Source organism: Chlorocebus sabaeus, chromosome 1 (assembly GCF_047675955.1).
Source record: "Chlorocebus sabaeus isolate Y175 chromosome 1, mChlSab1.0.hap1, whole genome shotgun sequence".
NCBI lineage: Eukaryota > Metazoa > Chordata > Mammalia > Primates > Cercopithecidae > Chlorocebus > Chlorocebus sabaeus.
In genome coordinates this window covers 596,376-618,602 of record NC_132904.1, presented here as the reverse complement: position 1 = coordinate 618,602, position 22,227 = coordinate 596,376, and the positions used below count along the sequence as shown (strand labels likewise).

At 58.9% G+C, this 22,227-nt stretch overlaps 2 protein-coding genes across 4 annotated transcripts; both read left to right on the top strand.

Moving 5' to 3' along the window:
* Nucleotides 1–5: 5 nt before the first annotated feature.
* Nucleotides 6–3,001, top strand: CEND1 (cell cycle exit and neuronal differentiation 1). Its single transcript, XM_007994238.3, has 2 exons — nt 6–89; nt 1,457–3,001. Exon 2 carries the CDS (start codon nt 1,539–1,541, stop codon nt 1,995–1,997), a length of 459 nt encoding a protein of 152 aa, XP_007992429.1. The 5' UTR covers nt 6–89; nt 1,457–1,538; the 3' UTR covers nt 1,998–3,001.
* Nucleotides 3,002–9,999: 6,998 nt separating this feature from the next.
* GATD1 (glutamine amidotransferase class 1 domain containing 1) lies at nt 10,000–17,396 on the top strand. Of its 3 annotated transcripts, none has more exons than XM_007993696.3 (8): nt 10,000–10,100; nt 12,287–12,363; nt 13,521–13,626; nt 14,010–14,117; nt 15,132–15,226; nt 16,028–16,121; nt 16,349–16,460; nt 16,546–17,396. In XM_007993696.3, exons 1-8 carry the CDS (start codon nt 10,037–10,039, stop codon nt 16,550–16,552), a joined length of 663 nt encoding a protein of 220 aa, XP_007991887.1. In that variant the 5' UTR covers nt 10,000–10,036; the 3' UTR covers nt 16,553–17,396. The 3 variants fall into 3 exon arrangements, with proteins under 3 accessions (XP_007991887.1, XP_007991971.1, XP_007992047.1); XM_007993856.3 differs by lacking the exon at nt 10,000–10,100 and adding an exon at nt 11,237–11,346; XM_007993780.3 differs by having other exon boundaries at nt 16,349–16,570.
* Nucleotides 17,397–22,227: the final 4,831 nt, after the last annotated feature.

Sequence of the window (22,227 nt, the reverse complement as noted above, 5' to 3'; positions counted from 1 at the left end):
TGCATTGTGGGAAACTCCCGAGCTCTCCGCGTTCGCAGCCGCCGTCGTCCCGTGGAGGAGCGCGCAGCCCAGGGGAGGCCGGAGGACGCGTAAGGCGGGGGGCTCCGGGCCGGCGGGGCGGGGCAGGCGCGGGGTCCTGCGGGGCGAGGAGGCAGCTCCGAGGCTTGAAGGTCACCGGGGTTGCGCGCGGGCCCCCCAGTTCTCCAGGGCGCAGCTGCTCTTGGGAGAGGGAGGCGGTGGCCGGGATGTAAGTGACACAAATAGCGAGGTTGGGGGGCAGACCACCTGCTCTTTGCAAACTTGATGCCCAGCAGCTGGGCCCCCCCCCCAGAACTGCAGGGGTGAAGGGGTGGCTGGGCTTCCCTGGGAGGTCGGGAGCGGCTGGGCCTCTCCTGGAGACACCCTCATCACGTTGTGACCTTCGGGTGACCTTCAGTGTGGTCAGTGCACCTAGTGGGGGTGGGAAACGCTCCTCCCTTTCTCTGAAGGTCGGGGGATTTCTCATCTTTCCCTGGGAGAGGTAGACAGGCGGCCTCTGAGGCTTTGGGGCAAGACCCACTCAGGTTCAGGGCAGCTGGGCCCCCAGGGCTCTTCCCACCTCTGCCTGAGTCATTGAGAATCTGGGCACGGCCTTTCCCACAGCCCAGAGCCCTGTCCCCCACCCTAACTCGCCGGCCAAGAGCAGCGTGTGTCCACCCTGTTTAATGCCAGGAACCCTCTGCCCACAGAGACAGCACAGCCTTGGGCTCCGCAAGGACTCTGCCCCAAGGCTGGAGAGAGGCACGGCCTGTGCTGGGGAGGGGGCCTCAGAGGCTGGGGAGGAGCAGACGGCCCTTGGAAGCACAGCCCCACACTGCCTTCCTGGAGAGACACCCCAGTTTTCTCAAGTCTGGTATCTCGTGGGCCCACCCACCCTGATGGCTGCCTGAGATCCCAGCTCCTGCCCCTCCCCGCCCTCCTCCACCAGGATCCTGGCCAGGTCGAAGCCTCGGTGCCTCAGTGTCTGTCTCTGCAAAGCAGGAGTGCTCTCCTGAGGAGGGGATGCAGTCGGCTCTCCCACTTCGGCTCCAATCACCTCCCCTCCTTGGAGGGGAGAATGCTTTTCCTTCCAGTTCTCGGGGTCTGATCCTCACTTCCCCACCAAGAGGCCTCCTGCCCCTAGCTGGTAGGAGGATGTGGCATTTGCATGGGCCATTTTACGGAACACCGGGGGGCCCCAGGTCCTCCCACCTGTGTGTGGCTCTTGCCTCTGCGGCTTGAGGGGTTCCTCCGGGAGTGGTCATGGACAGACGGAGACCAGGCTGTGAAAGAGAAGCGTCAGAGGCCCACAGGAAGCCCCTGAGCTGGGGCTCCGGGGACTCCAGAGAACTGGGCAGGGACTTCCTGGGGACCAGGTGGTCGGGGCAGCACAGAGGGGACTGGACCCACACGCAGCCTACCTTGTGTCTCCCTCCAGGCCCATAGAATGCCCAGGAGTGACAAGCTCTCCTGAGCCCCTCTGGTGTACTCACCTGCCTGTCCCATACGCCCCACCCACCATGGAGTCCAGAGGGAAGTCGGCCAGCAGCCCTAAGCCTGACACCAAGGCGCCCCAGGCCACCACCGAGGCCAAGGTACCCCCGGCAGCCGATGGGAAGGCCCCCTCGACCAAGCCCTCGAAGAAGGAGGCCCCGGCAGAGAAGCAGCAGCCGCCAGCGGCCCCCACCACGGTACCTGCCAAGAAGACCCCGGCCAAGGCCGACCCTGCCCTTCTCAACAACCACAGTAACCTGAAGCCGGCCCCCACGGCCCCCGCGGTCCCCAGCAGTCCTGATGCAACCCCAGAGGCCAAGGGTCCTGGGGACGGGGCGGAGGAGGACGAAGCTGCCGGTGGGGGGTCTGGGGGCCAAGGTCCCTGGTCCTGCGAGAACTTGAACCCCCTGCTGGTGGCTGGAGGTGTGGCCGTGGCAGCCATAGCCCTGATTCTCGGTGTGGCCTTCCTGGCCCGGAAAAAATAATACCTGGGGGCCAGGCGAGGGGCACGGAGTCACTTCCTGTACAGAGCTGAGGAAGCCAGTGCATGCAGAGTTCACCCTTATCTACGTGTACACACGCACATTCATTACACACCTACATATGCCCCCAATACACGCGCAAAGTGGAGAGGATGCCCGAGCCCACCCCTGCTGACCCAGGACTTCCCCAACCTCCAGGGCAGAAAGAGTCCAGGCTCTGGGGTCCACAGCACAGGATGCGGGGAGAAGGCACAGCTGGGGAACCTCAAGAAAGGAATGGACCCCATGTGTGGGCCCCCCACCCCTGGCAGCTGGGTGATCCTGGGCCCCCAGGGCTGGTCTCTGAGTGGGGGTGCTGGGATGGGTTCTGCCTGGGCCCGGCCCTCGTGGGGACATTAAAGGGCACGGTTGCTCCACTTGCCCCAGTTCTGCTCTTTGTGTATCCCTGGGGGTCTGCCTGGGCCAATGCAGTGGGACAGACCTGGGGTGGGCCGTCACCTCAGCAGAGCCTCAGTGCCACCTCCCCACACCACCCAAGCCTAGCTGGGTGGGAAGACGGAGCCTGAAGCCTGCTTGTGGAGGGGGTGCTGCCCAAGGGTCACCTTCCCCAGCTTGTGCTCCAGGGGAGCTCCGATGCTGGTGGGGAGGCAGGATGTCGAGGGCCCCTCACAGTTGTGCCCGCCCTGCCCCGCTAGACTGCCCCTCCAGCTTGCACCTGGCACCATCTGAGTCTAACCAGCGTATAAATGCAATAACAGGTAGAGTAGAACTGCTTGGCGGCGACCGTCACACACTGTCCTCAGCCCACCGTACCTGGGGAGGCCCCTTGTGCAGCCCCTCCTTAGCACATCCAGTCCCAGCGTGGTCTCTGGCGTGCGGCAGCAGGCGAGCTCCGGGAAGGTGGTGGTGGGCACTGTGAGAACGCAGCCTGCCCTCACTGGCCAGCGGCCACAGGAACCCTGGGCCTGAGTGGAGGCTGAGTCTGAAATAAACTCTGTTGTCTAAAGGCTGGGCTTGCATCCTCATCTGCATGTGGCTGGGAGATGCAGGGGAATGAGGGGTTCACATCCACACCCCAGGCTTTCCAGGGGAGAGGTGCTGCATCCAGGACCCTCTGACGGGACCCCCTGCCACTCCTATGCCCTTATCCCAGGGGGCTCAGCCCGGAGCCACACCCAGGTCCTGCCCCATCCTCCTCCCTGGCCATCCTGTGGGTCCTGACCCAAGGTGGACACCCGGGGGCTACAGGACCAAGGAGCAGTGTGGACATGGGGTGCGGGGAGGGCAAGCCCTGCTTCTCAGGCCGAGCTCTCCAGCCAGGCAGGGGCCCTTCCGCAGCTCCCACTGCAGGGAGCCCCCCCATCCTGAGTGGAGAAGAGGCTCCCCTCAACACCTCTCATTCATGGCACCCAGCCCACTCTGACCGGGCGTCCAACTGGTGGGCCTGGCCATGGGTGAGGCTGCAGCATGCGGGCCACCCAGGAGCAAGGCCTGTGGTACCTGGGAAGGGCTCCTTCGACCTCTGTCATCCTGGCCCCTGGGTTTCACCTGACGGGTGGCTGAGGCTGGCAGACAAGAGCTCCCTGATCACCTCCTCCTCCCCAAAGCCTTCTTCCAGCTGGTGTGGGGGGACAGAGCCGTGTCTTCCTCCTGCCCTTCTGGCACACTCCCTCCCCAGAGCAGCAGTCCTCGTCCATGCACCCACACTGAGGCCCAGACAGATATGGAGGGCCCACGGGGTAGAACCAGTTTAAGCTGACCCTGTTGCTGCCATCCAGGTTGCCCTGCGAAAGCCTCCTTCGACCCCCACCCATGCCGCTGCATCCTACAAGTCAAGGAGGCAGCCTACCCCTTGAGCCTGCTGACCTGAGTCCAGCGTATAGAGGAGAAGGCTCTGTGCAGACGCTGCTGACACCTCCAACTCCCAGCTCACCTGCCCTGTGGGTGCCAGGCTACCTCTCTGACTGGCCAGCAGGGCCCCTCACCACTCTTGGCCTGCCTTCCAGTCACCCATTCTCTCCATTCTGTGGCTTGTTCTTTAAAACCAATCAGCCAACCCTGTCTGATATAGCAAGGGACTTGAAAGAGGCCGAGAGGACTGAAGATGGTCTGCCATCTTTAACCACAAGGCTTGGCGCTTCAGTGCTGACATGCCACCCCCAATGCTGCCTCATTAACTCAGCGATTCTCTATGGAACGAAGCTTAGATATTCCAAAACTTTTCGACTTTAGACAGAGCAGGAATGAAAATCCTTGTGGGCCGGGCACAGTGGCTCACACCTGTAATCCCAGCCGGGCACAGTGGCTCACACCTGTAATCCCAGCACTTTGGGAGGCCAACGTGGACAGATGGCTTGAGCTCAGGCGTTTGAGACCAGCCTGGCCAACATAGTGAGACCCCTGTCTCTACAATACAAATATAGTGAGGCACAGTGGCTCATGCCTGTAAGCCCAGCACTTGGGGAGGCCAAGGCGGGTGGATCACGAGGTCAGGAGTTTGAGACCAGCCTGACCAATATGGTGAAACCCTGTCTCTACTAAAAATACAAAAATTAGGCCTGGTGGCGGGCACCTATAATCCCAGCTACTCAGGAAGGTGAGGGAGGAGAATCGCTTAAACTCGGGAAGCAGAGATTGCAGTGAGCCGAGATCACACCACTGCACTCCAGCCTGGGTGAAAGAGTGAGACTCCATCTCAATAAATAAATAAATAAATAAATAAATAAATAAAAATTAGCCAGGCATGGTGGTGTGCGTCTGTGGTCCCAGCTACTCAGGAGGCTGAGGCAGGAGGATTGCCTGAGCCAGGGAGGTTGAGGCTGCAGTGAGCTATGACTGTGCCACTGCCTTCCAGCCTGGGCAACACAGCAAGACCCTGTCTCAAACGACAACAACAAAAACACCAAGAAAATCTCTGTAAAACCTATTCTGGGTTTGTGGTACAGCATGCACGTCTTTTCTGGGTTTATTGTATGAACACAAAGTCCACTGTCAACCATTTTGAAGTGCACAGTTCAGCAGCCTCCTGGGGATCCATTACCACAGTCCACCTCCAGAACGCTGCATCGCTCCAGAGACGCTGTCCCTATTACACATGGACTCCCCGTCCCCTCCCCTCAACCCCTGGCACCCACCACCTACTTTCTGCCTCAATGGCTCTCCCAAATCTAGCATTGCAGATAAATGGTATCATGTAACATCTGTCCTTTTGATTGGCCTATTTCACTCCGGGTCCCTCCATGCTGTAGTCTGTTCAACTTCCCTTCCTTTTTATTTTATTTTTTGAGACGGAGTCTCGCTCTGTTGCCCAGGCTGGAGTGCAAGGACACGATCTTGGCTCACTGCAACCTCTGCTTCCTGGATTCAAGCGATTCTCCTGTCTCAGCCTCCCAACGTGCTGGGATTACAAGCGCATGCCACCACACCTGGCTACTTTTATATTTTTAGTAGAGATGAGGCTTCACCATGTTGGCCAGGCTGGTCTTGAACTCCTGACCTCAAGTGATCCATTCACCTTGGCCTCCCAAAGTGTTGGGATTACAGGCGTGAGCCACTGTGCCAGGCCCAACCTTCCTTCCTTTTTTATGGCTGATAAAAGGATGGAAAAAAAGGAAAAAAAGAAAAAAGAAGGTTCCTGGCTATTTGGGTCTCACCATTTGATTTTTCCTCTTTGTACCATTTGTACGGTTTTTTTGTTTGTTTGTTTTGACGGAGTCTCGCTCTGTCGCCCAGGCTGGAGTGCAGTGACATGATCTTGGCTCACTGCAACCTCTGCCTCCTGGGTTCAAGCGACTCTTCTGCCTCAGCCTCCCAAGTAGCTGGGACCACAGGAACTTGCCACCATGCCTGGTTAATTTTTTTTTCTTTTTCTTTCTTTCTTTTTTTTGCATTTTTAGTAGAGACGGGGGTCAGGCTGGTCTCAAACTCCTGTCCTCAGGCAATGCACCTGCCTCGGCCTCCCAAAGTGCTGGGATTACAGGCATGAGCCACTGCCCTCAGCCTGTGTGTTTTTTCTTTGCAGGAATGCCTCCTCCTCATTTGTTGGATTTCTTGTGGTGTTTTGTGTCCTGAGCCCTTTGCCGCTTGCGGCATCCAATTCTCTCCTCCAGTCAGCAGCCACTTGCCTTCCAGTGTTTCTGGAGCACAGACGTTCTAAAAACCTGAGTTTATCAAATTGGAACCATTCTCCCATTACCGAGTAAGCTTTTAGAATCGTGGGCAGAAGGATATCCTGCCACGTTCGAGTCTCATATTCCTGGCATTCACTCACGCGTAGGCCTTTCATCCATCTGGCACTTAGGTTGTGTGTGGAGCGAGCCAGGGGTCTCACGTTTCTTTCCCATGAGATCGGACGGGCCCGACGCCAGGGAGTGGATGGTCCTCCGCCAGCCCGCAAGGCGGCGCCAGCTCCTGCTCCCGCTTCCCAGCACAGCCTGTTCTGAGCCACGCCCCACTGCCTGCAACTGTGGCTTCGTCATGCTCGCACCTCCTCATTTCTCTCTTTAATCTCCCGCAGGTGCTCAGCGACTGCCTTCCCTCCTGGGAGGAGGTCGGAGTCTCCGTCTGGGATTCCGAGGCTCAGCTTCTGCTTCACAGTGCCCCTAAACCTCAGCAGTGTAGGAACCTTTCCCAAAGGAAAACAAATTCTCAGGGATGCCCAGAGCTTATCAGGTCACTTTTATTACAGAACACTTTTTTTTTTGTTTTTTGAGACAGAGTCTTGCTCTGTTGCCCAGGCAGGAATGCAGTGGTGCGATCTCGGCTCACTGCAAGCTCCGCCTCCTGGGTTCAAACTATTCTCCTGCCCCAGCCTCCCGAGTACTGCCCCAGCCTGTAGTCCCGAGTGGACTATAGGTGCCCACCACCACATCTGGCTATTTTATTTTATTTTATTTTAGGGCCGGGGGTTTCACCATGTTGGCCAGGCTGGTCTCAAACTCCTGACCTCAGGTGATCTGTCCACCTCGGCCTCCCAAAGTGCTGGGATCCCAGGCGTGAGCCACCGTGTCTGGCCTCAGAACACTTCTAAGGTCTAAACAAATACCAGATAGAAAATGTGTATAACAAGGTCATGCTGTGAAGTCAAATCGCTTATAAGGAAATCTGGAAAATGGGAAAGCTCTGATGTGCAGCATCATCTCTAGGGACAGAGGCGTCCACGGATCCGGGGTCCGGGGACTGTCCGAGGCAGGCTGTGACCCCAGGCTCTGCGGGAACTGCCTGGAGACCTGCAGCTCTAAGCCCTGCTGGGAACCTGCACCAGCATGTCAGGTCCCCCATTCTCGTGTTAGTAGCCAGCGACACACGTGTGGCTTCCTAGGGCGCATGTGGTATGTATCACCTGGTGCAGAACAGGGTGGGCTGGGGGGAGGTTTCTCTGTTTTCCTCTCCAGCATCCCCTCCCCACTGCTAAGAGGGTGTGCCTCCTCTTCCGGGACTCCCACCCTAGTGCGTTCTTGGTGAGGCTGCTGGTCACCTCCGGGCCCTCCCCTAGACACGGGCAGGGGCCCAGGCAGAATCCTCCAAAAGCAGGGCACAGTGAGCAAGGCTCATGGGGGCACTCACTGCTCCAGACTCCCACACTGGGCTGCTGCAGGTCCTGGCCTGACTCGGGTCTTTGGTGTCTCCCTGGTCCCAGGGAGGGATGGGCAGGGACCAGTCTCCCTGCCTTTCAGTGACCAGTCCCTGAGCACCTGGACACGCTCTGATCTGCTGTCTCCAGGCCCAGGCTGAACTTGCACTTGCCCTAGAGGCTCATTGGGCAGAGCAGGGCCTGTGCTGCCCAACTGTGTGCCCCAGGTGGGAGTCATTAGGGGCAGGAGAGATGTGTGTGGTGCAGCCAGTGCTGAGGCCACCCCCTGGGACCCGCCCCGGCACATGGGAAGGAAGGCACAAGGTAGGTTAGGGTCACCCCCGAGTGCAGCAGCTCCAGAAGTGTGTTTGGGAGGGACCTGTCATGCCCCTCCCTGGGGTTGCTGCACCCTGTCCTCCATGTCCTGGGCACTAGGCTAGGCCAACTTAGGACAGGGCCTACCTCCTTGTTGCAACCCCCTCCAGACCACAGAGGCCAGCACCTGCCACGTCTCACGTCTCTGGCCAGTTCATGCCAGGCTGGGGAGCAGATGTCAGAGCCAGCAGCTCCTGTTCTCTCAAGTGCTTCTGACGCCCAGGTGAAGGTACCCTGGTGCCCCAGCCCACAGCCCTGGCCCAGACTCCCTGCGTCTTAGTGGCTGTCACTTACTGTCTGCTTCCTGCTTCTGGGTCTGCATGACTCACAGGTGCTGGGGTCTAAGTCTCCAGACCACCCAACCCAGCCTTGGTGAAAGGGGAACCCAGCTGAGCCCCCACTGGGAAAGGGCCCTGTCACGTCAAGGACTGCCCAACACGCCTCTTCCCAAGAAAGAAGCCCATGTCTTCTGGTCCCAGCCCCCAGCCTGAGGTCCACCTGGTAGTCTGGCTGAGCTAACAGAGGGCACCCAGGGCAGCCACTGTGTGAGGGACGTTCTCAGCAAGGGGGTACAGTCGGCCCTCAGGATCTATGGGTTCTGCATCCATGGATTCAACCAACCAAGGATGTTAAATATTTGAAAAAACAAACATGAGTGGTTGTGTCTGATTTTTTTTCTTCTTGTTATTTCCTAAACAGCACATACAGCAACTCTTCACCCAGCAGTTACATTGTATTAGGTATTATAAGTAATCTAGAAATGAGTTAAAGTACACAGGAGGACACGTGTAGGTTACATGCAAACACTATTGGAGATCTGCTCCAACCTAGCCCTCCTGCTCCTGGGTTTGAGGCCCACAGTGTGCCTGTAGGGGACGAGATCCTGTGCAGATTCAGAAAGCTCTCCAAGGAACTAGGCCCAGCCTGTGGTGTGACTGCAGGCCTGCAAGGCTTCAGACACCTCCACCCACTAACACCTCCACCCGCCTAACACTGGACACTCACTGAGCTCTGTCTCTGCTACCCAGCCCAACTTTCGGCCTTGCCTGTGCCATGAGCTTCCAGCTCCCACTTCCCTTGTGGCAGGAGGGCTCTGTGTCAGGTGAGGCAGGGTTCACTGCCTGTCTGACAGGGGTCAGGGACCCTTCTCCAGGCTGGGCCAGGGGGAACCAGAGGCCAGTGGGTTTTTTTTTTTTTTTTTGAGACGGAGTCTCGCTCTGTTGCCCAGGTTGGAGTGCTGTGGCCGGATCTCAGCTCACTGCAAGCTCCGCCTCCCGGGTTCACGCCATTCTCCTGCCTCAGCCTCCCGAGTAGCTGGGACTACAGGCGCCCGCCACGGCGCCCGGCTAGTTTTTTTGTATTTTTTTTTAGTAGAGACGGGGTTTCACCATGCTAGCCAGGATGGTCTCGATCTCCTGACCTTGTGATCCACCCGTCTCGGCCTCCCAAAGTGTTGGGATTACAGGCTTGAGCCACCGCGCCCGGCCTTTTTTTTTTTTTTGAGAAGGAGTCTCACTCTGTCACCCAAGCTGGAGTGCAGTGGCGTGATCTTGGCTCATTGCAACCTCCGCCCTCTGAGTTCACACGATTCTCCCTTCTCAATCCTCCGAGTAGCTTGGATTACAGGTGCCTGCCACCGCACCAGGCTAATTTTGTATTTTTTTTTTTTTTAGTAGAGACGGGGTTTGCTAGGCCAGGCTGGTCTTGAACTCCTGACCTCGTGATCCACTAGCCTGGGCCTTCCAAAGTGCTGGGATTACAGGCGTGAGTCACCGCGCCCAGCGGAGGCCAATGGTTTTGATGGGGTGGGACCCACGGAAGCCCTCACTTTGGCTGTTCCCAACCACGACGGTTCCCCTGGTAGGAGCAGAGGTTTGTTGGGACCTCCATATTGGCAGCAGGGGGCCAGGGGCCTGGTGCTAGGCTTAGGGTTAGGGTTAGGGTTAGGGTAGTCGACCCGGACCGGGTACAAACGCGCAGGCGCCCAGCCCCACCCGAGCCCCGCCCCGCCCCCGGCCGGCGCGGCACGTGACCCGCGTCCTCCCGGGCGCGCCCAGCCGCCGCGCACGCGCAGACCCAGCGCCGAGCCCGCGCCATGGCGTCCGAGCGGCTCCCTAGCAGGCCGGCCTGTCTGCTCGTGGCCAGCGGCGCCGCGGAAGGTGAGGCCCGGCGGCCGGTGCCGGTGTCCGAAGAGCGTCCGCGACGGGGCTGCCCGGGGCGGGAGGTTCGGGACGCGGTGGGCGCGCGTCACGTGGCGCTGGAAGCCGAAGCCGCTGAGGGCGCCGGGCACGGGCCGGGGACGGGCGGGCGGGGTGGGTGTCGGGATGGAGCTCGGGGCGGGGGCGGGGACTGGGACGGGGAAGGGGTCGCGGGTTGGGATGGAGCTCGGGGCGGGGTCCGGGGGTCGGGATGGAACTTGGGGCGGGGTCCGGGGGTCGGGATACATCAAGGCACCGCGTCGCTCCTCCGAGTCTCATCTGCGCGGTGATTTCGCGGGCCCGACGTTTCTAGCGGAGGGGACCGCGTGCCTGGGCTTGGTCCCCGAGGCCGCTGCGCTCCAAGAGGGGAGCCCGGGTGTGGGGAGGGGGCGTTCGGGGAGTTGACCCCTCTCTGAGGTCGGGCGGCCGCGGGGACTCTGGCCTTCTGAACCACCGGCTCCTGAGGAGGCCCGCAGCCCCCTCCTGGAGAAGGCGCCCCCCGGCCCCCGTCCTGGGGCCAGGGTCCTAGGGCGCTGCTGGCCTGGGGCTCACGCCGGACGGAGCGCAGCGGGGTGCGTCCGCTGGCGCTGAGCCTGCAGGGTCTCCGGGCAGCCGGGGAGGGATGAGCAGCGGAGCCCGAGGGTGCCTGGCTTCGTTCTGAGCCCTTTGCAGAGGGAAGAGTGACCAGCCCAAGGTCACCGCACCATGGAGAGCTGGGGGTCGGGGTTGGGATCCAGAGGTCTCCTTCTTGAAGTCTGTAGGTCCTCAAGTGTGGACAGGGAAGATGGGGCTGTGGGGTTGTGGCGTCACGATGTGCTGAGCTCCAGGGGTCCTGAGCGATGCCGCCAGACTGCGGGTGGGAGGAGCCTTGAGTGGGATTCAGTCCTGGGGGCGTGGGTTGGGGCTTGTTTCCAGAGCAGGTCCGGCATGTTGGGGACATGGGGTCTTAGGGCCAGCAGGCTGGGGACAGCACTTCAGGAGGCCGGAAAGGCGGGCAGCTGGGGGAACAGAGCCTGCGGCAGGCTACTGGGCGCTTTACAGGACATTTTACAGTGAATATGTATTAACTCATATAAGGAGGAGGAGGCCGGGCGCGGTGGCTCACACCTGTAATCCCAGCACTTTGGGAGGCCAAGGCAGGCGGATCACGAGGTCAAGAGATCGAGACCATTCTGGCCAACGTGGTGAAACCCCGTCTTTACTGAAAGTACGAAAATTAGCCGGGTGTGGTGGCGCTCGCCTGTAGTCCCAGCTACTCGGGAGGCTGAGGCCGGAGAATTGCTCGAACCCGGGATGCGGAGGTTGCAGTGAGCCGAGATTGTGCCACTGCACTCCAGCCTAGTGACAGATTGGGCCCCAGAATTAAAATAAATGTAGAAAGATGCAGTTCATGCTACTTTGGAATAAACTTGTACGTGCTCTCCGGCAGCCAGGGTGGGCAGGGCTGTGTCCTTCCCCTGGTAGGACAGTGACCCCCAGAGCCTTCTGGATTGGGCGTGGCGTGTTGGGTTTCTTTTTTAAAAGTTCTTTGAGGGGCAGAAGGAGGCTGGGAAAAGCTGGAGGGGAGGGCCAGAGTCGCAGAACCCTTGTGAGGAAGGGGTCCCTGAGCACTTTCCCTGGAGTGGGTGAGGAGGGGCCAGGACACTTCTGCATTCTCCATGGTGCCTGAGGGCCTCAGTCCCTGGTGGTTCAGTGAGAGGATGAGCTGAACTCTGTGACCTTCACACCCAGGTTTGCCTTCCAGAAAGGCCTGTCATGGCTCTGTTAGCACCAGGATGAGGCTGGGGTGTGGCAGTGGCATGGACAGTTGAGGTGGGCTGCATCCTGTCCCGGCTTCTGGCTGGGGCTGGAGGTGACAGTGCCAGGCTGGGGAAAGAGCTTGCCATGGGGGATGCAGGCCTCGGGATGGCCTACAGGTCTGGCATACCTGGTTGTGCCCCTCTGACGCTTTCCCAGCTTCCTCCTCCTGAACATGAATGGGTGGCTGGCCCTGCCCCAGGGCTTCAAGTAGTGGGCCCTGGTGTAGGGGAGAGGGCTGCTCCTCAGGGTGTTCTGGGGTTGGGTGAGGCCATGGGGGTGTCTGGGTAGCCCCCTGAGGCGGGGCAGGCTAGTCCTGTGGAGCCCACACTCACCGGGACCCTCTGCAGGTGTGTCGGCCCAGTCCTTCCTCCACTGTTTCACAATGGCCAGCACCGCCTTCAACCTGCAGGTGGCCACCCCTGGGGTAAGTCCAGCCTCTCCTTCCCCACTGGACACTTGGGGTCTGTCTCCACCTCTCTGGGGGCAAGGTCAGGAGAGTGCCTCTGCTGCCTGGGAGGAGTGGGGAGCCCCTGTAGTTGGTAGAGGGGTGAAGGGTCTGTGACCAAACCCTGGTTGTGTCCTCCTGTCCCGGTCCCCATTTCCTGGGCTCTGACCCCACCTGTGATGAGGGAGACCTTTTCTCTTCTCTTCTCTTCTCTTCTCTTCTCTTCTCTTCTCTTCTCTCTTCTCTTCTCTCTTCTCTTCTCTCTTTTCTCTCTTCTCTCCTCTCTTCTCTCCTCTCTTCTCTCCTCTCTTCTCTCCTCTCTTCTCTCCTCTCTTCTCTCCTCTCTCCCCTCTCCTCCTCTCCTCCTCTCCTCCTCTCCTCCTCTCCTCCTCTCCTCCTCTCCTCTTCTCTTCTTTTTTGAGATGGAGTTTCGCTCTTGTCGCCCAGGCTGGAGTACATTGGAGTGATCTCAGCTCACTGCAACCTCTGCCTCCCGGCTTCAAGCAGTCCTCCTGCCTCAGCCTCCCGAGTAGCTGGGATTACAGGCACATGCCACCATGCCCAGCAAATTTTGTATTTTTAGTAGAGATGGGGTTTCATTGTGTTGGCCAGGATGGTCTTGAACTCCCAACCTCAGGTGATCCGCCCGCCTCGGCCTCCCAAAGTGCTGGGATTGCAGGTGTGAGCCACCACACCCGGCCCAAGGGAGACCTTTTTGCTGCGGGTCTGTGCTTCTGCACATGTGTGAGCCGGAGACCAAGGCGCAGCCCTGCTGTAAGGGGCACATGTTTCCACTGGGAGCAGTTCTCCACCCTCTGATTGTGGGTGACCCAGGGATATCAGAGGTAGATAAGTCACAGTAAGGATGCATTCATTATGTGTTCATCACTGCAGGTTTTTATTTGTGATGTATAAAAATTTTTGGTTGGTGGGTTGGATAGGAAATAAACCACTGAGTCTGCTGCTGGGACAGGCCACCCCAACCTGGGAGACCCAGTGGAGGAGGCTGGGTGGTCGGGTGCCTTTGTACTTCAGGGGGATGCTGTTGGGTTCCTTGTCAGCATTTTCAGGCTCCCTCTGAGCCGATAGGGGTATTCCTGGTGCTGACCCTTGGCCCCTGGGCTCTGCTCCTCCAGGGGAAAGCCATGGAATTTGTGGATGTGACCGAGAGCAATGCACGCTGGGTGCAAGACTTCCGCCTCAAGGCCTATGCCAGCCCCGCCAAGCTCGAGTCGATTGATGGTAGGCCTGGGACCCACTCCTTGGGGTGGGGTGCCTGGGACCTTGGAGGGTCAAGGGTTCCAGATAGGTTTTGGGGTCTTAGTGAGCTCCCTGGTTCTGCCCCTGAAGCCCTGTGACCATCTGGGGCAGCCTCCAGCCCCACATCCTGGGCCCCAGAGTTTCTGAGCTCCTCTGGGGAGGAGAGATGATGAGTATGTGGAGACGGAAAAGTCAGGGGGGGCCCTTGGGAGCTGTAGCCCATGGAGGAAAAGGGACAGATGCCATCACCAGGCTGGCTGGTCGCTGTGGAGGGTCTGTCCTGGCCACGCACTTGGGCCTGGTCCTGCAGGGGGTCTCACTTTGATTGATGTGTGGCTGCTACCTGGTCTGTGGTCTCCCCCTAGGTGCCCGGTACCATGCCCTCCTGATCCCCAGCTGTCCTGGGGCCCTGACCGATCTGGCCAGCAGTGGCTCCCTGGCCCGTATCCTGCAGCACTTCCACTCTGAGAGCAGTAGGTGACCCCTGGGACCCAGGGGAGGGGTGGATGTGCAGCCCTACAAGAAATGGGTCTCCCACCAGCAGAAGAGAGGTGGGAAGACCCCAGGTAGGCATTTCTGGGTCTCTGGTCAGTGGCCACTGCGGTGGTTGTGGGCAGGAGGCAGTGACCGCCCCCTCTCCCAACACACACTTTGTCCTCTTCTAGTGACCATCTTGCAGGCCTCTGGGCAGTCTCCTGAGGGTGGGGGCCATGCCTCCTGAGCAAGGCAGGACACCGGCCTGGTTCCTTCTGGGCAAGCCTGGCATCCAGGGCCGGGCTTGGGGCTCGAGGCTAGCGGGGGTGCAGGGAGGAAGGCTGTTTGAGGAGACCTGGCAGCTGCTCCGGCTCAGGGTTGGGCTGTGATGAGTGTGTCCACTGGCCGGGGTGGACAAGCCAGTGCTCTACGCAGCACCCTTTGTGGGTGGGAGCTGGGCCGCTGTCCGCAGCATGGCCTGGACAGGCAGCAGTTGTTTGTGGCCACCTCAGCCATGGGAACACACACAGCCTTTCGGATGGAGCCAGGGTGGCCCCACCGCAAGGCACAGGCACTGCCTCAGACTCACCTCCTGCCCGCACAGGGGCGTCCTGTCTAGCCAGGGAGGGGCCTGACCCACAGCACCTGCCAGTGTGGTGGGCGGCCTGGCGAGCTATGCAGTGGGGTTGCCAGGCAGTGTCCTGGGGTTTGGTAAACAGACCTGGAACCTCAGGACCTCCTCTCCGTGTGTCTCAGCCGCCAAAACCTGAGATCTGGGCTCTACACCAGAGCCTAGTCCTGAAGCACCAGCTCCCCTGAGCAGATTCCTGATGCCAGCTATGCAGGCTGAGCCAGGACACCTCAGGTGCTGAGCCCAGTTTCCAGGGAAACCTGGGAGGAGGGGGCCAGGCAGGCGGCACAGGCCTGGGGGAGCCACAAGCAGGGGCGTCTGGGAGGGGCTTCAGGGTGCGGGTGGCGGGGTCCAGGGCCTCAATGCCGTGTGCCGCTTTCAGAGCCCATCTGTGCCGTTGGCCACGGTGTCGCCGCCTTGTGCTGTGCCACCAACGAGGACAGATCCTGGGTGTTCCACGGCTACAGCCTGACAGGGGTGAGTGCCTGGAGGACAGAGGCACCCTGTGCTCCCTGCTCTGTCCTCCCCCACGACAGCCAGAGATGAGGACGGAGACTCCAGAACTTCTGGCCCCTAGTCTCCTGGAAGCCTAGGCCCACTCACCAGGGGACGTGGGGAGGGAGGGGCATCGGACCTGTGTGTGCAGTCGGAGGGGCTGAGAGCCCAGCCAGGGTGTCCTCGGAGACACAGGCCCAAAGACTGAAGTGGGCGCAGTGGACACCGGGGATGACTGTGGGAGCAGCTGATCCACAGGCCCTGAGGCAGGGAGTGGTGGCTGCTGTGCCGAGGCTGGTTTCACTGGAAGTGAAAGTGGCCCCCAGCTCAGATGTCACTTTCCCTGCTGAGGGGACCCCTCCTCAGTGGGTACTCAGTGCTGCCCCCAAGGGGTGACACCAACCCAGTCTCAGGTTAGAAGTGGGCGTGACCCCTTGGGTGAGTGGTTAGATTCACTCCTGCCTAGAGGGTGCCGCCCCAAGGGGCTCACCCCACTAAGCCCTTCTCATTCTAGTCACCTGTGTGCTCTGGTGCTGGGGGAGCTGGCCCCCTCCTCCTGTAGTGGCCTTGTCACTCTCAGGGACACCCCATGGGAAGGTGGCTGGACTTTGTCATCTCTCCGGCCTCCAGCCTTAGCAGCTGTCCCTGTTATGAGCAGTGACACCCCCAGTCCCACTTGGTTGGGTGAGGCTCCCTGCCCTGATTTGACCTTCCTGACCCCTGGGGTGGGCCTCAGGGCCTGGGCCTGGCTCTGGCTCAGGAGCCCCCACCCACCTCCCGCAGCCCTCTGTGTGTGAGCTCGTCAGGGCCCCCGGCTTCGCCCGCCTGCCGCTCGTGGTGGAGGACTTTGTGAAGGATTCGGGTGCCTGCTTCAGTGGTGAGCCCTGAGGGTGCCCCCTGCACCTACAGAAGATGGGGTGGGGGGCTTGTCTGCGGCAGCCTGGGGGAGAAGCCGCCTGCGCCCTCGGTCCTTCAGACCCCCATGGCACTGACTCAGACCCAGACAGGCTGACCTACTGCTGACCCTGGGTGCTTGCCTGGAGCCCGGGGCTCTCAGTGGGTGGGTGGACATTGCCTGAGGCTGGTGCCCTTGGTCCTCCCCAGCAAGTGAGCCTGACGCCGTGCACGTTGTGCTGGACCGCCACCTGGTCACGGGCCAGAATGCCAGCTCCACTGTCCCGGCCGTGCAGAACCTGCTCTTCCTCTGTGGCAGCCGGTGAGGGCTGGGCACCTTCTTGCCATATCAGCAGAGCTGCACCCGGTGCTTTTGCCCAAGCCCTGACCACACGTCTGTCCTGCAGGAAATGAACCTGCTGGGTAGATGCACCCCCGAGACAGCCCAGGTGTCTCCAGAGGCAGACAGCCCCGTCTCAGGCTTCAGGGACCCCGCCTCTTCCCTCCTGACAAGGGCCGTGGATGGCAGCCTGGTCTGGCCCTGATGGGATTGTTGGAGGCCTCCTGGAATCAGCTCTAAGGGGGTGTCGGCTCCCCTGGGGGGGTCTAAGCCCCCACCCCCCTGCATGTTCTCTGGTAGGAGGCAGAGGAGAGACCCCAGGTGCCCGGGGAGGCGTGCTAGCTGCTAGGTGGTCCTCGGGAACTCCAGGCCGGGTTTTCCAGGGAGGACTGGTTGCCAAGCGCCGTCGCTGTCGACTAGACAGAGTCGGCTCGGGGGTCCTCTGTGGGGGCTTGCCCTGTCGTGGCCTGTCTGCCACCCACCACCCCTTTCACCATTGGTGGGGGCCTTGAGGGGAGGACCTAGTCGGTGGGAGCTGGCTCAGAACTTCAGCCAAAGGTGGATGGAGTTTTTTGGGAGCAGCAGCTCCTGCCCCGAGGCTGACCGGCACTGGCAGTGCTTTCCTGTTGAAGTCTTCCTGGCATGTGGTTCAAAGTGTAAGCACCTCAGCGACCCACCCTGTCCTGTCTAAGCGTCGAGAGGCATGTTTAGTTGTGAATAAGAGACCATGAGATTCTCGATAAGAGGAAAGTGCTGTCCCCCACGGCCTTGCAGAGTGGCCTCGAGTACGGCGGCTGTCAAGAGCAGACAGTGTTCTGGCCTGCTGGGCACCTGGCCTGGGCCCTGGCCTTCCAGTGGGCTGCCTGCTGGCCCCAGTGTAGGGCCTTAGGAGAAGCTTAGGCCCTCTTCTTCCTCACAGTTCCCCAGTTTGAGCCATCGAAGGCCTTCCTCCTGCCCACCTCCCCGTCTCAGCCACAGCCATTCCCAAGCACCAGGGTGGCTCCTGGTGCCAGTGACCTGCCAGGAGGCCTCTTGTGATCATAAAAGCATTCAGTTGGCCGGGCGCAGTGGCCTCTTGTGATCATAAAAGCATTCAGTTGGCCGGGCGCGGTGGCTCATGCCTATAATCCCAGCACTTTGGGAGTCCAAGGTGGGCGGATCATTTGAGGTCAGGAGTTTGAGACCAGCCTGGCCAACATGGTGAAACTAAAATACAAAAATTAGCTGGGCGTGGTGTCAGGGGCCTGTAATCCCAGCTACTTGGGAGGCTGAGACTTGAGAATTGCTTGAACCTGGGAGGCGGAGGTTGCAGTGAGCCAAGATTGCGCCATTGCACTCCAACCTGGGCAATGAGTGAAACTCCGTCTCAAAAATAAAAAATAATAAAGCCGTTCAATAAGGAGAATTCAGAAAAAAAGTGGAAGAAGGAAGCGCCGCAGCCACATCCCCGCCCTGAAGGCTGCATCCTTCCAGTGCCTCCCAGATTAGTCAGGATGCCCACTTAGCACTGACTGCAGGGCCTTGCTCTGTCCTGGGTCTACTCTCACCCCCATGTGGTGATGGACTTCTCTGGACAAGTACTTTATATCTTATTTATTTACTTTTTGAGACAGTTTCTCTCGTCGCCCAGGCTGGAGTGCAGTGGCACAATCTAGGCTCACTGCAACCGCTGCCTCCCAGGTTCCAGCGATTCTCCAGCCTCAGCCTCCGGAGTAGCTGGGATTACAGGCATGCGCCACCACGCCCAGCTAATTTTTGTATTTTTAGTAGAGACCGTGTTTCACCATGTTGGCCAGGCTGGTCTCAAACTCCAGACCTCAAGTGATCCTCCTGCCTCGGTTTCCCGAAGTGTTAGGATTACAGGTATGAGCCACCGTGCCCGGACTAGTTTTTGTATTTTTAGCAGAGACGGGGTTTCATCATGTTGGCCGGGCTGGTCTTGAACTCCTGACCTCAGGTGATCCACCTGCCTCGACCTCCCAAAGTGCTGGGATTACAGGCTTGAGCCACCATGCCCAGCTAACATTTTTTGGATGAAGTTTCACTCTGTCGCCAGGCTGGAATGCAGTGGCACAATCTCGGCTCACTGCAACCTCCACCTCCTGGGTTCAAGTGATTCTTCTGCCTCAGCCTCCCAAGTAGCTGGGACTACAGGTGCACACCACCATGCCCAGCTAATTTTTGTATTTTTAATGGAGACAAGATTTCACCATGCTGGCCCGGATGGTCTTGATATTTTGACCTTGTGATCCGTCTGCCTTGCCTCCCAAAGTGCTGGGATTACAGGCGTGAGCCACCGCACCCAGCCAACAAGTACTTTTTTTAAAAAAATTTTAAGCTCATGTCTTTTTTTATATTTTTGAGATGGAGTCTCTGTTACCCAGACTTGAGTGTAGTAGTGCGATCTCGGCTCACTGCAACCTCCGCCCTCCGAGTTCAAGCGATCCTCCTGCCTCAGCCCCCCGAGTAGCTGGGACTGCAAGAGCCCGCGACCACACTTGGTTAATTTTTGGTATTTTTAGTAGAGACGGGGTTTCACCATCTTGGTCAGGCTGGTCTTGAACTCCTGACCTTGTGATCCACCCGCCTCAGCCTCCCAAAGTGCTGGGATTACAGGCAAGCTCATATCTTAATGTCTTAGTCCATTTGGGCTCCTATAAGAACATACTGTAAACCGGTCAGGCCCGGTCATCCTGCCCTGTGACTGGATGACCTCTCAAATGCCCCACCTAATACCATCCCCTTGCAGGTGAGGACTTGAGCAGGTGGGTTTTGGGGGCACGTGTTCAGGCTATGCAGGGTGGATGAAGAGCCAGTGAGCCTTACTGAGCTCCTCTGGTCAGCCAGATCTGACACTGAGCCCAGCATTGAAGATCAAGGCAGGTGTGGCTTTGGGATGTGAAGTGGGTTCTGACGTGGGCCCCCACAGACCTGTCCCCGACTGAGCCGCCTGCAGGCCTGCGTCATTCCTCAGCTGCGTGCAAAGTCTCTGGCTCAGAGAGCCTCCCTGCTGTGCCCAGTTCTCTCTCTGCCAGGGCAGGGCTTGGGGCAGCACCAGGCTGGGGCAGAGGATGAAAGCAAGAGGACCGAACTTCTGGAAGGGCAGCGGAGGGCGGCTGAGGATTTCCCCATGTACCAGTGTGTGTTTATCTACCCACGAGGAATAAAACCATGCAGCTCCACACAGATGGTGCCCGGTGTTCACAGCAGAACTGCTCATGATAATGGATAAGTTGTTTTCATACAATGGGTTGTCAATGTTTAGTTCATTGGTATCAGTAAGAGTAATGTATCCATATGGAGGATTATTTGGCTATTAAAAAGGAATGAAGTTGTTTGTTTTTTTTTTTGAGGCGGAGTCTTGCTCTGTCGCCCAGGCTGGAGTGCAGTGGCGTGATCTCAGCTCACTGCAAGCTCCGCCTCCTGGGTTTACGCCATTCTCCTGCTTCAGCCTCCTGAGTAGCTGGGACTACAGGCGCCGCCACCTCGCCCGGCTAGTTTTTTTGTTTTTTTTAATTGGATTTTTTAGTAGAGACGGGGTTTCACCGTGTTAGCCAGGATGGTCTCTATCTTCTGACCTTGTGATCCACCCGTCTTGGTCTCCCAAAGTGCTGGGATTACAGGCTTGAGCCACCGCGCCCGGCCGGAATGAAGTTATTTTTAATAGAGTCTTGCTATATTGCCCTGGCTGGAGTGCATCGACTATTCGCAGATGCAGTTACTGCTCATCGCAGCCTTGAACTGGCCTCAAGTGATCCTCCCACCTCAGCCTCCCCAGTAGATGAGACTGCAGGACACACCACCATGCCCGGCTAGGAGCGAAGTTCTTTTACGTTCTGTGATGTGGGCGGACCCAGACAGAATGCTGAGTGAAAGAAGCCTGTCTCAAAAGGCCTGTGCCTTGTGATTCCATTTTTGTGAAATATCCAGAAAATGTAAGTCAGACAGAAAGTAGATTGTTTGAGGCTGGGAATGGGGACAAATAGGTTTGAGATTTCATTTTGGGGTGATGGTTTCACAGTTCTAAGATGACTGAATTATAGGGGCAAGTGGGTGAACTTGGTGTTTGCAAACGACACTCACGTAGTCACATCCCCAGAGCCCCGTTCTGCTGGGTCTCCTTGGAGATACTGGTGCTGTTAATCTTTGGGAGCCACAGGACCTTTGATGTCCTCTTATGACTTAGCCTGTTGACGGGCTCAGAGGCAGAGGCCTGACCTACTGTGGGAAGCCTTGAAGGACAAGAGGGACTCCTCAGCAGTGGAGGTTGGTGTGGGGAGGAGCCCTGCACTGGTTTTGATCAAGGGTACTGGCAGCCCAGCTGCCTCCCTGGCCTGCTGCTCTGCCCCAGGGTTGTCCCTTCTGCACCCTGGATGGGCCAGGCGTGCCCAACCCAGGCTGGAACTGAGGAGAGGCGGCCGGATGCCTGGTGTAAGGTAGGGTGGCTTGTTTTAGGGGCCAGGCGTGCCCAACCCAGGCTGGAACTGAGGAGAGGCGGCCAGATGCCTGGTGTAAGGTAGGGTAGCTTGTTTGAGGTTCAGAGTGAGAAGCTGCAGCTCCATCCTACAGCCCAGTGCTGTCCCTGCCTTTGGAGGGGTGGGGGCAAGTCCAGAAGCTGCTCCAGACCCTAGCAAATGGGGGCTTAAGGGACCCTCTTTTTGCAGTGCCTGGTATCCCTGGAGCCAGGAAGGACCAACCTGCAATCTGCAAAAAGGCATGGGGCACATGGGTCTAGACCTGGCAGAGGCTTTCAGGGAGGGGAGGAGGAAGGGGCTGCCCTAGAGTTGTGGGGAGGTCCCCTGCTGACCTCTGGGTGGGGCCCAGCGCAGTCCTTGGATCTCTGGCAAGGCTGGACTTTCAGGTCCACAACTGGGAGGTTGGACAGGTGTGGGTCCAGGAGCCCCCTTGCCTTGTTCTCCCTGCAGCCTGACCAAGACTGTGGCAGTCACCCTGTAATGCTTCTGGGAACAGAGGGACCACCCCATAGACCACCAATCTCTGATCCCACCAGCCCCTTCGTAGTGCAATCCATTGCATTCAAACTCCAGTTGACGAACTATTTGCAGGGCTGACCTGCTGCACTGGGTTTCAGGTTCGGGTTAGGATCCATAAAGGTCACCGGGTGCAGTGGCTCACACTGTAATCCCTGTACTTTAGGAGGCTGCAGCAGGAGGATCACATGAGCCCAAAAATTTGAGACCAGCCTAGGTAGTGTGGTGAGACCCCATCTCTACAAAAAATAGAAAATTAGCCATGCATGGTGGTGCACACCTGTAATCCCAGCTACAGGCAGGAGTATCACTTGAGCCTGGGACATGGGCTACAGTGAGCCAAGATTGCACCACTGCACTCCAGCCTGGGCAACAGAGTGAAAGCCCTGTATTGAAAAATGGGGACCGGGCGTGGGGGCTCACGCCTGTAATCCCAGCACTTTGGGAGGCCGAGGCGGGCGGATCATGAGGTCAGGAGATCGAGACCACGGTGAAACCCCGTCTCTACTAAAAATACAAAAAATTAGCCGGGTGTGGTGGCGGGTGCCTGTGGTCTCAGCTACTCAGGAGGCTGAGGCAGGAGAATGGCGTGAACCCGGGAGGCGGAGCTTGCAGTGAGCCGAGATCGCACCACCGCACTCCAGCCTGGGCGACAGAGTGAGAGACTGTCTCAAAAAAAAGAAAAATGGGGAGAGGCCAGGTGGGGTGGCTTACGCCTGTAATCCCAGTATTTTGGGAGGCTGGGGTGGGTGGATCCC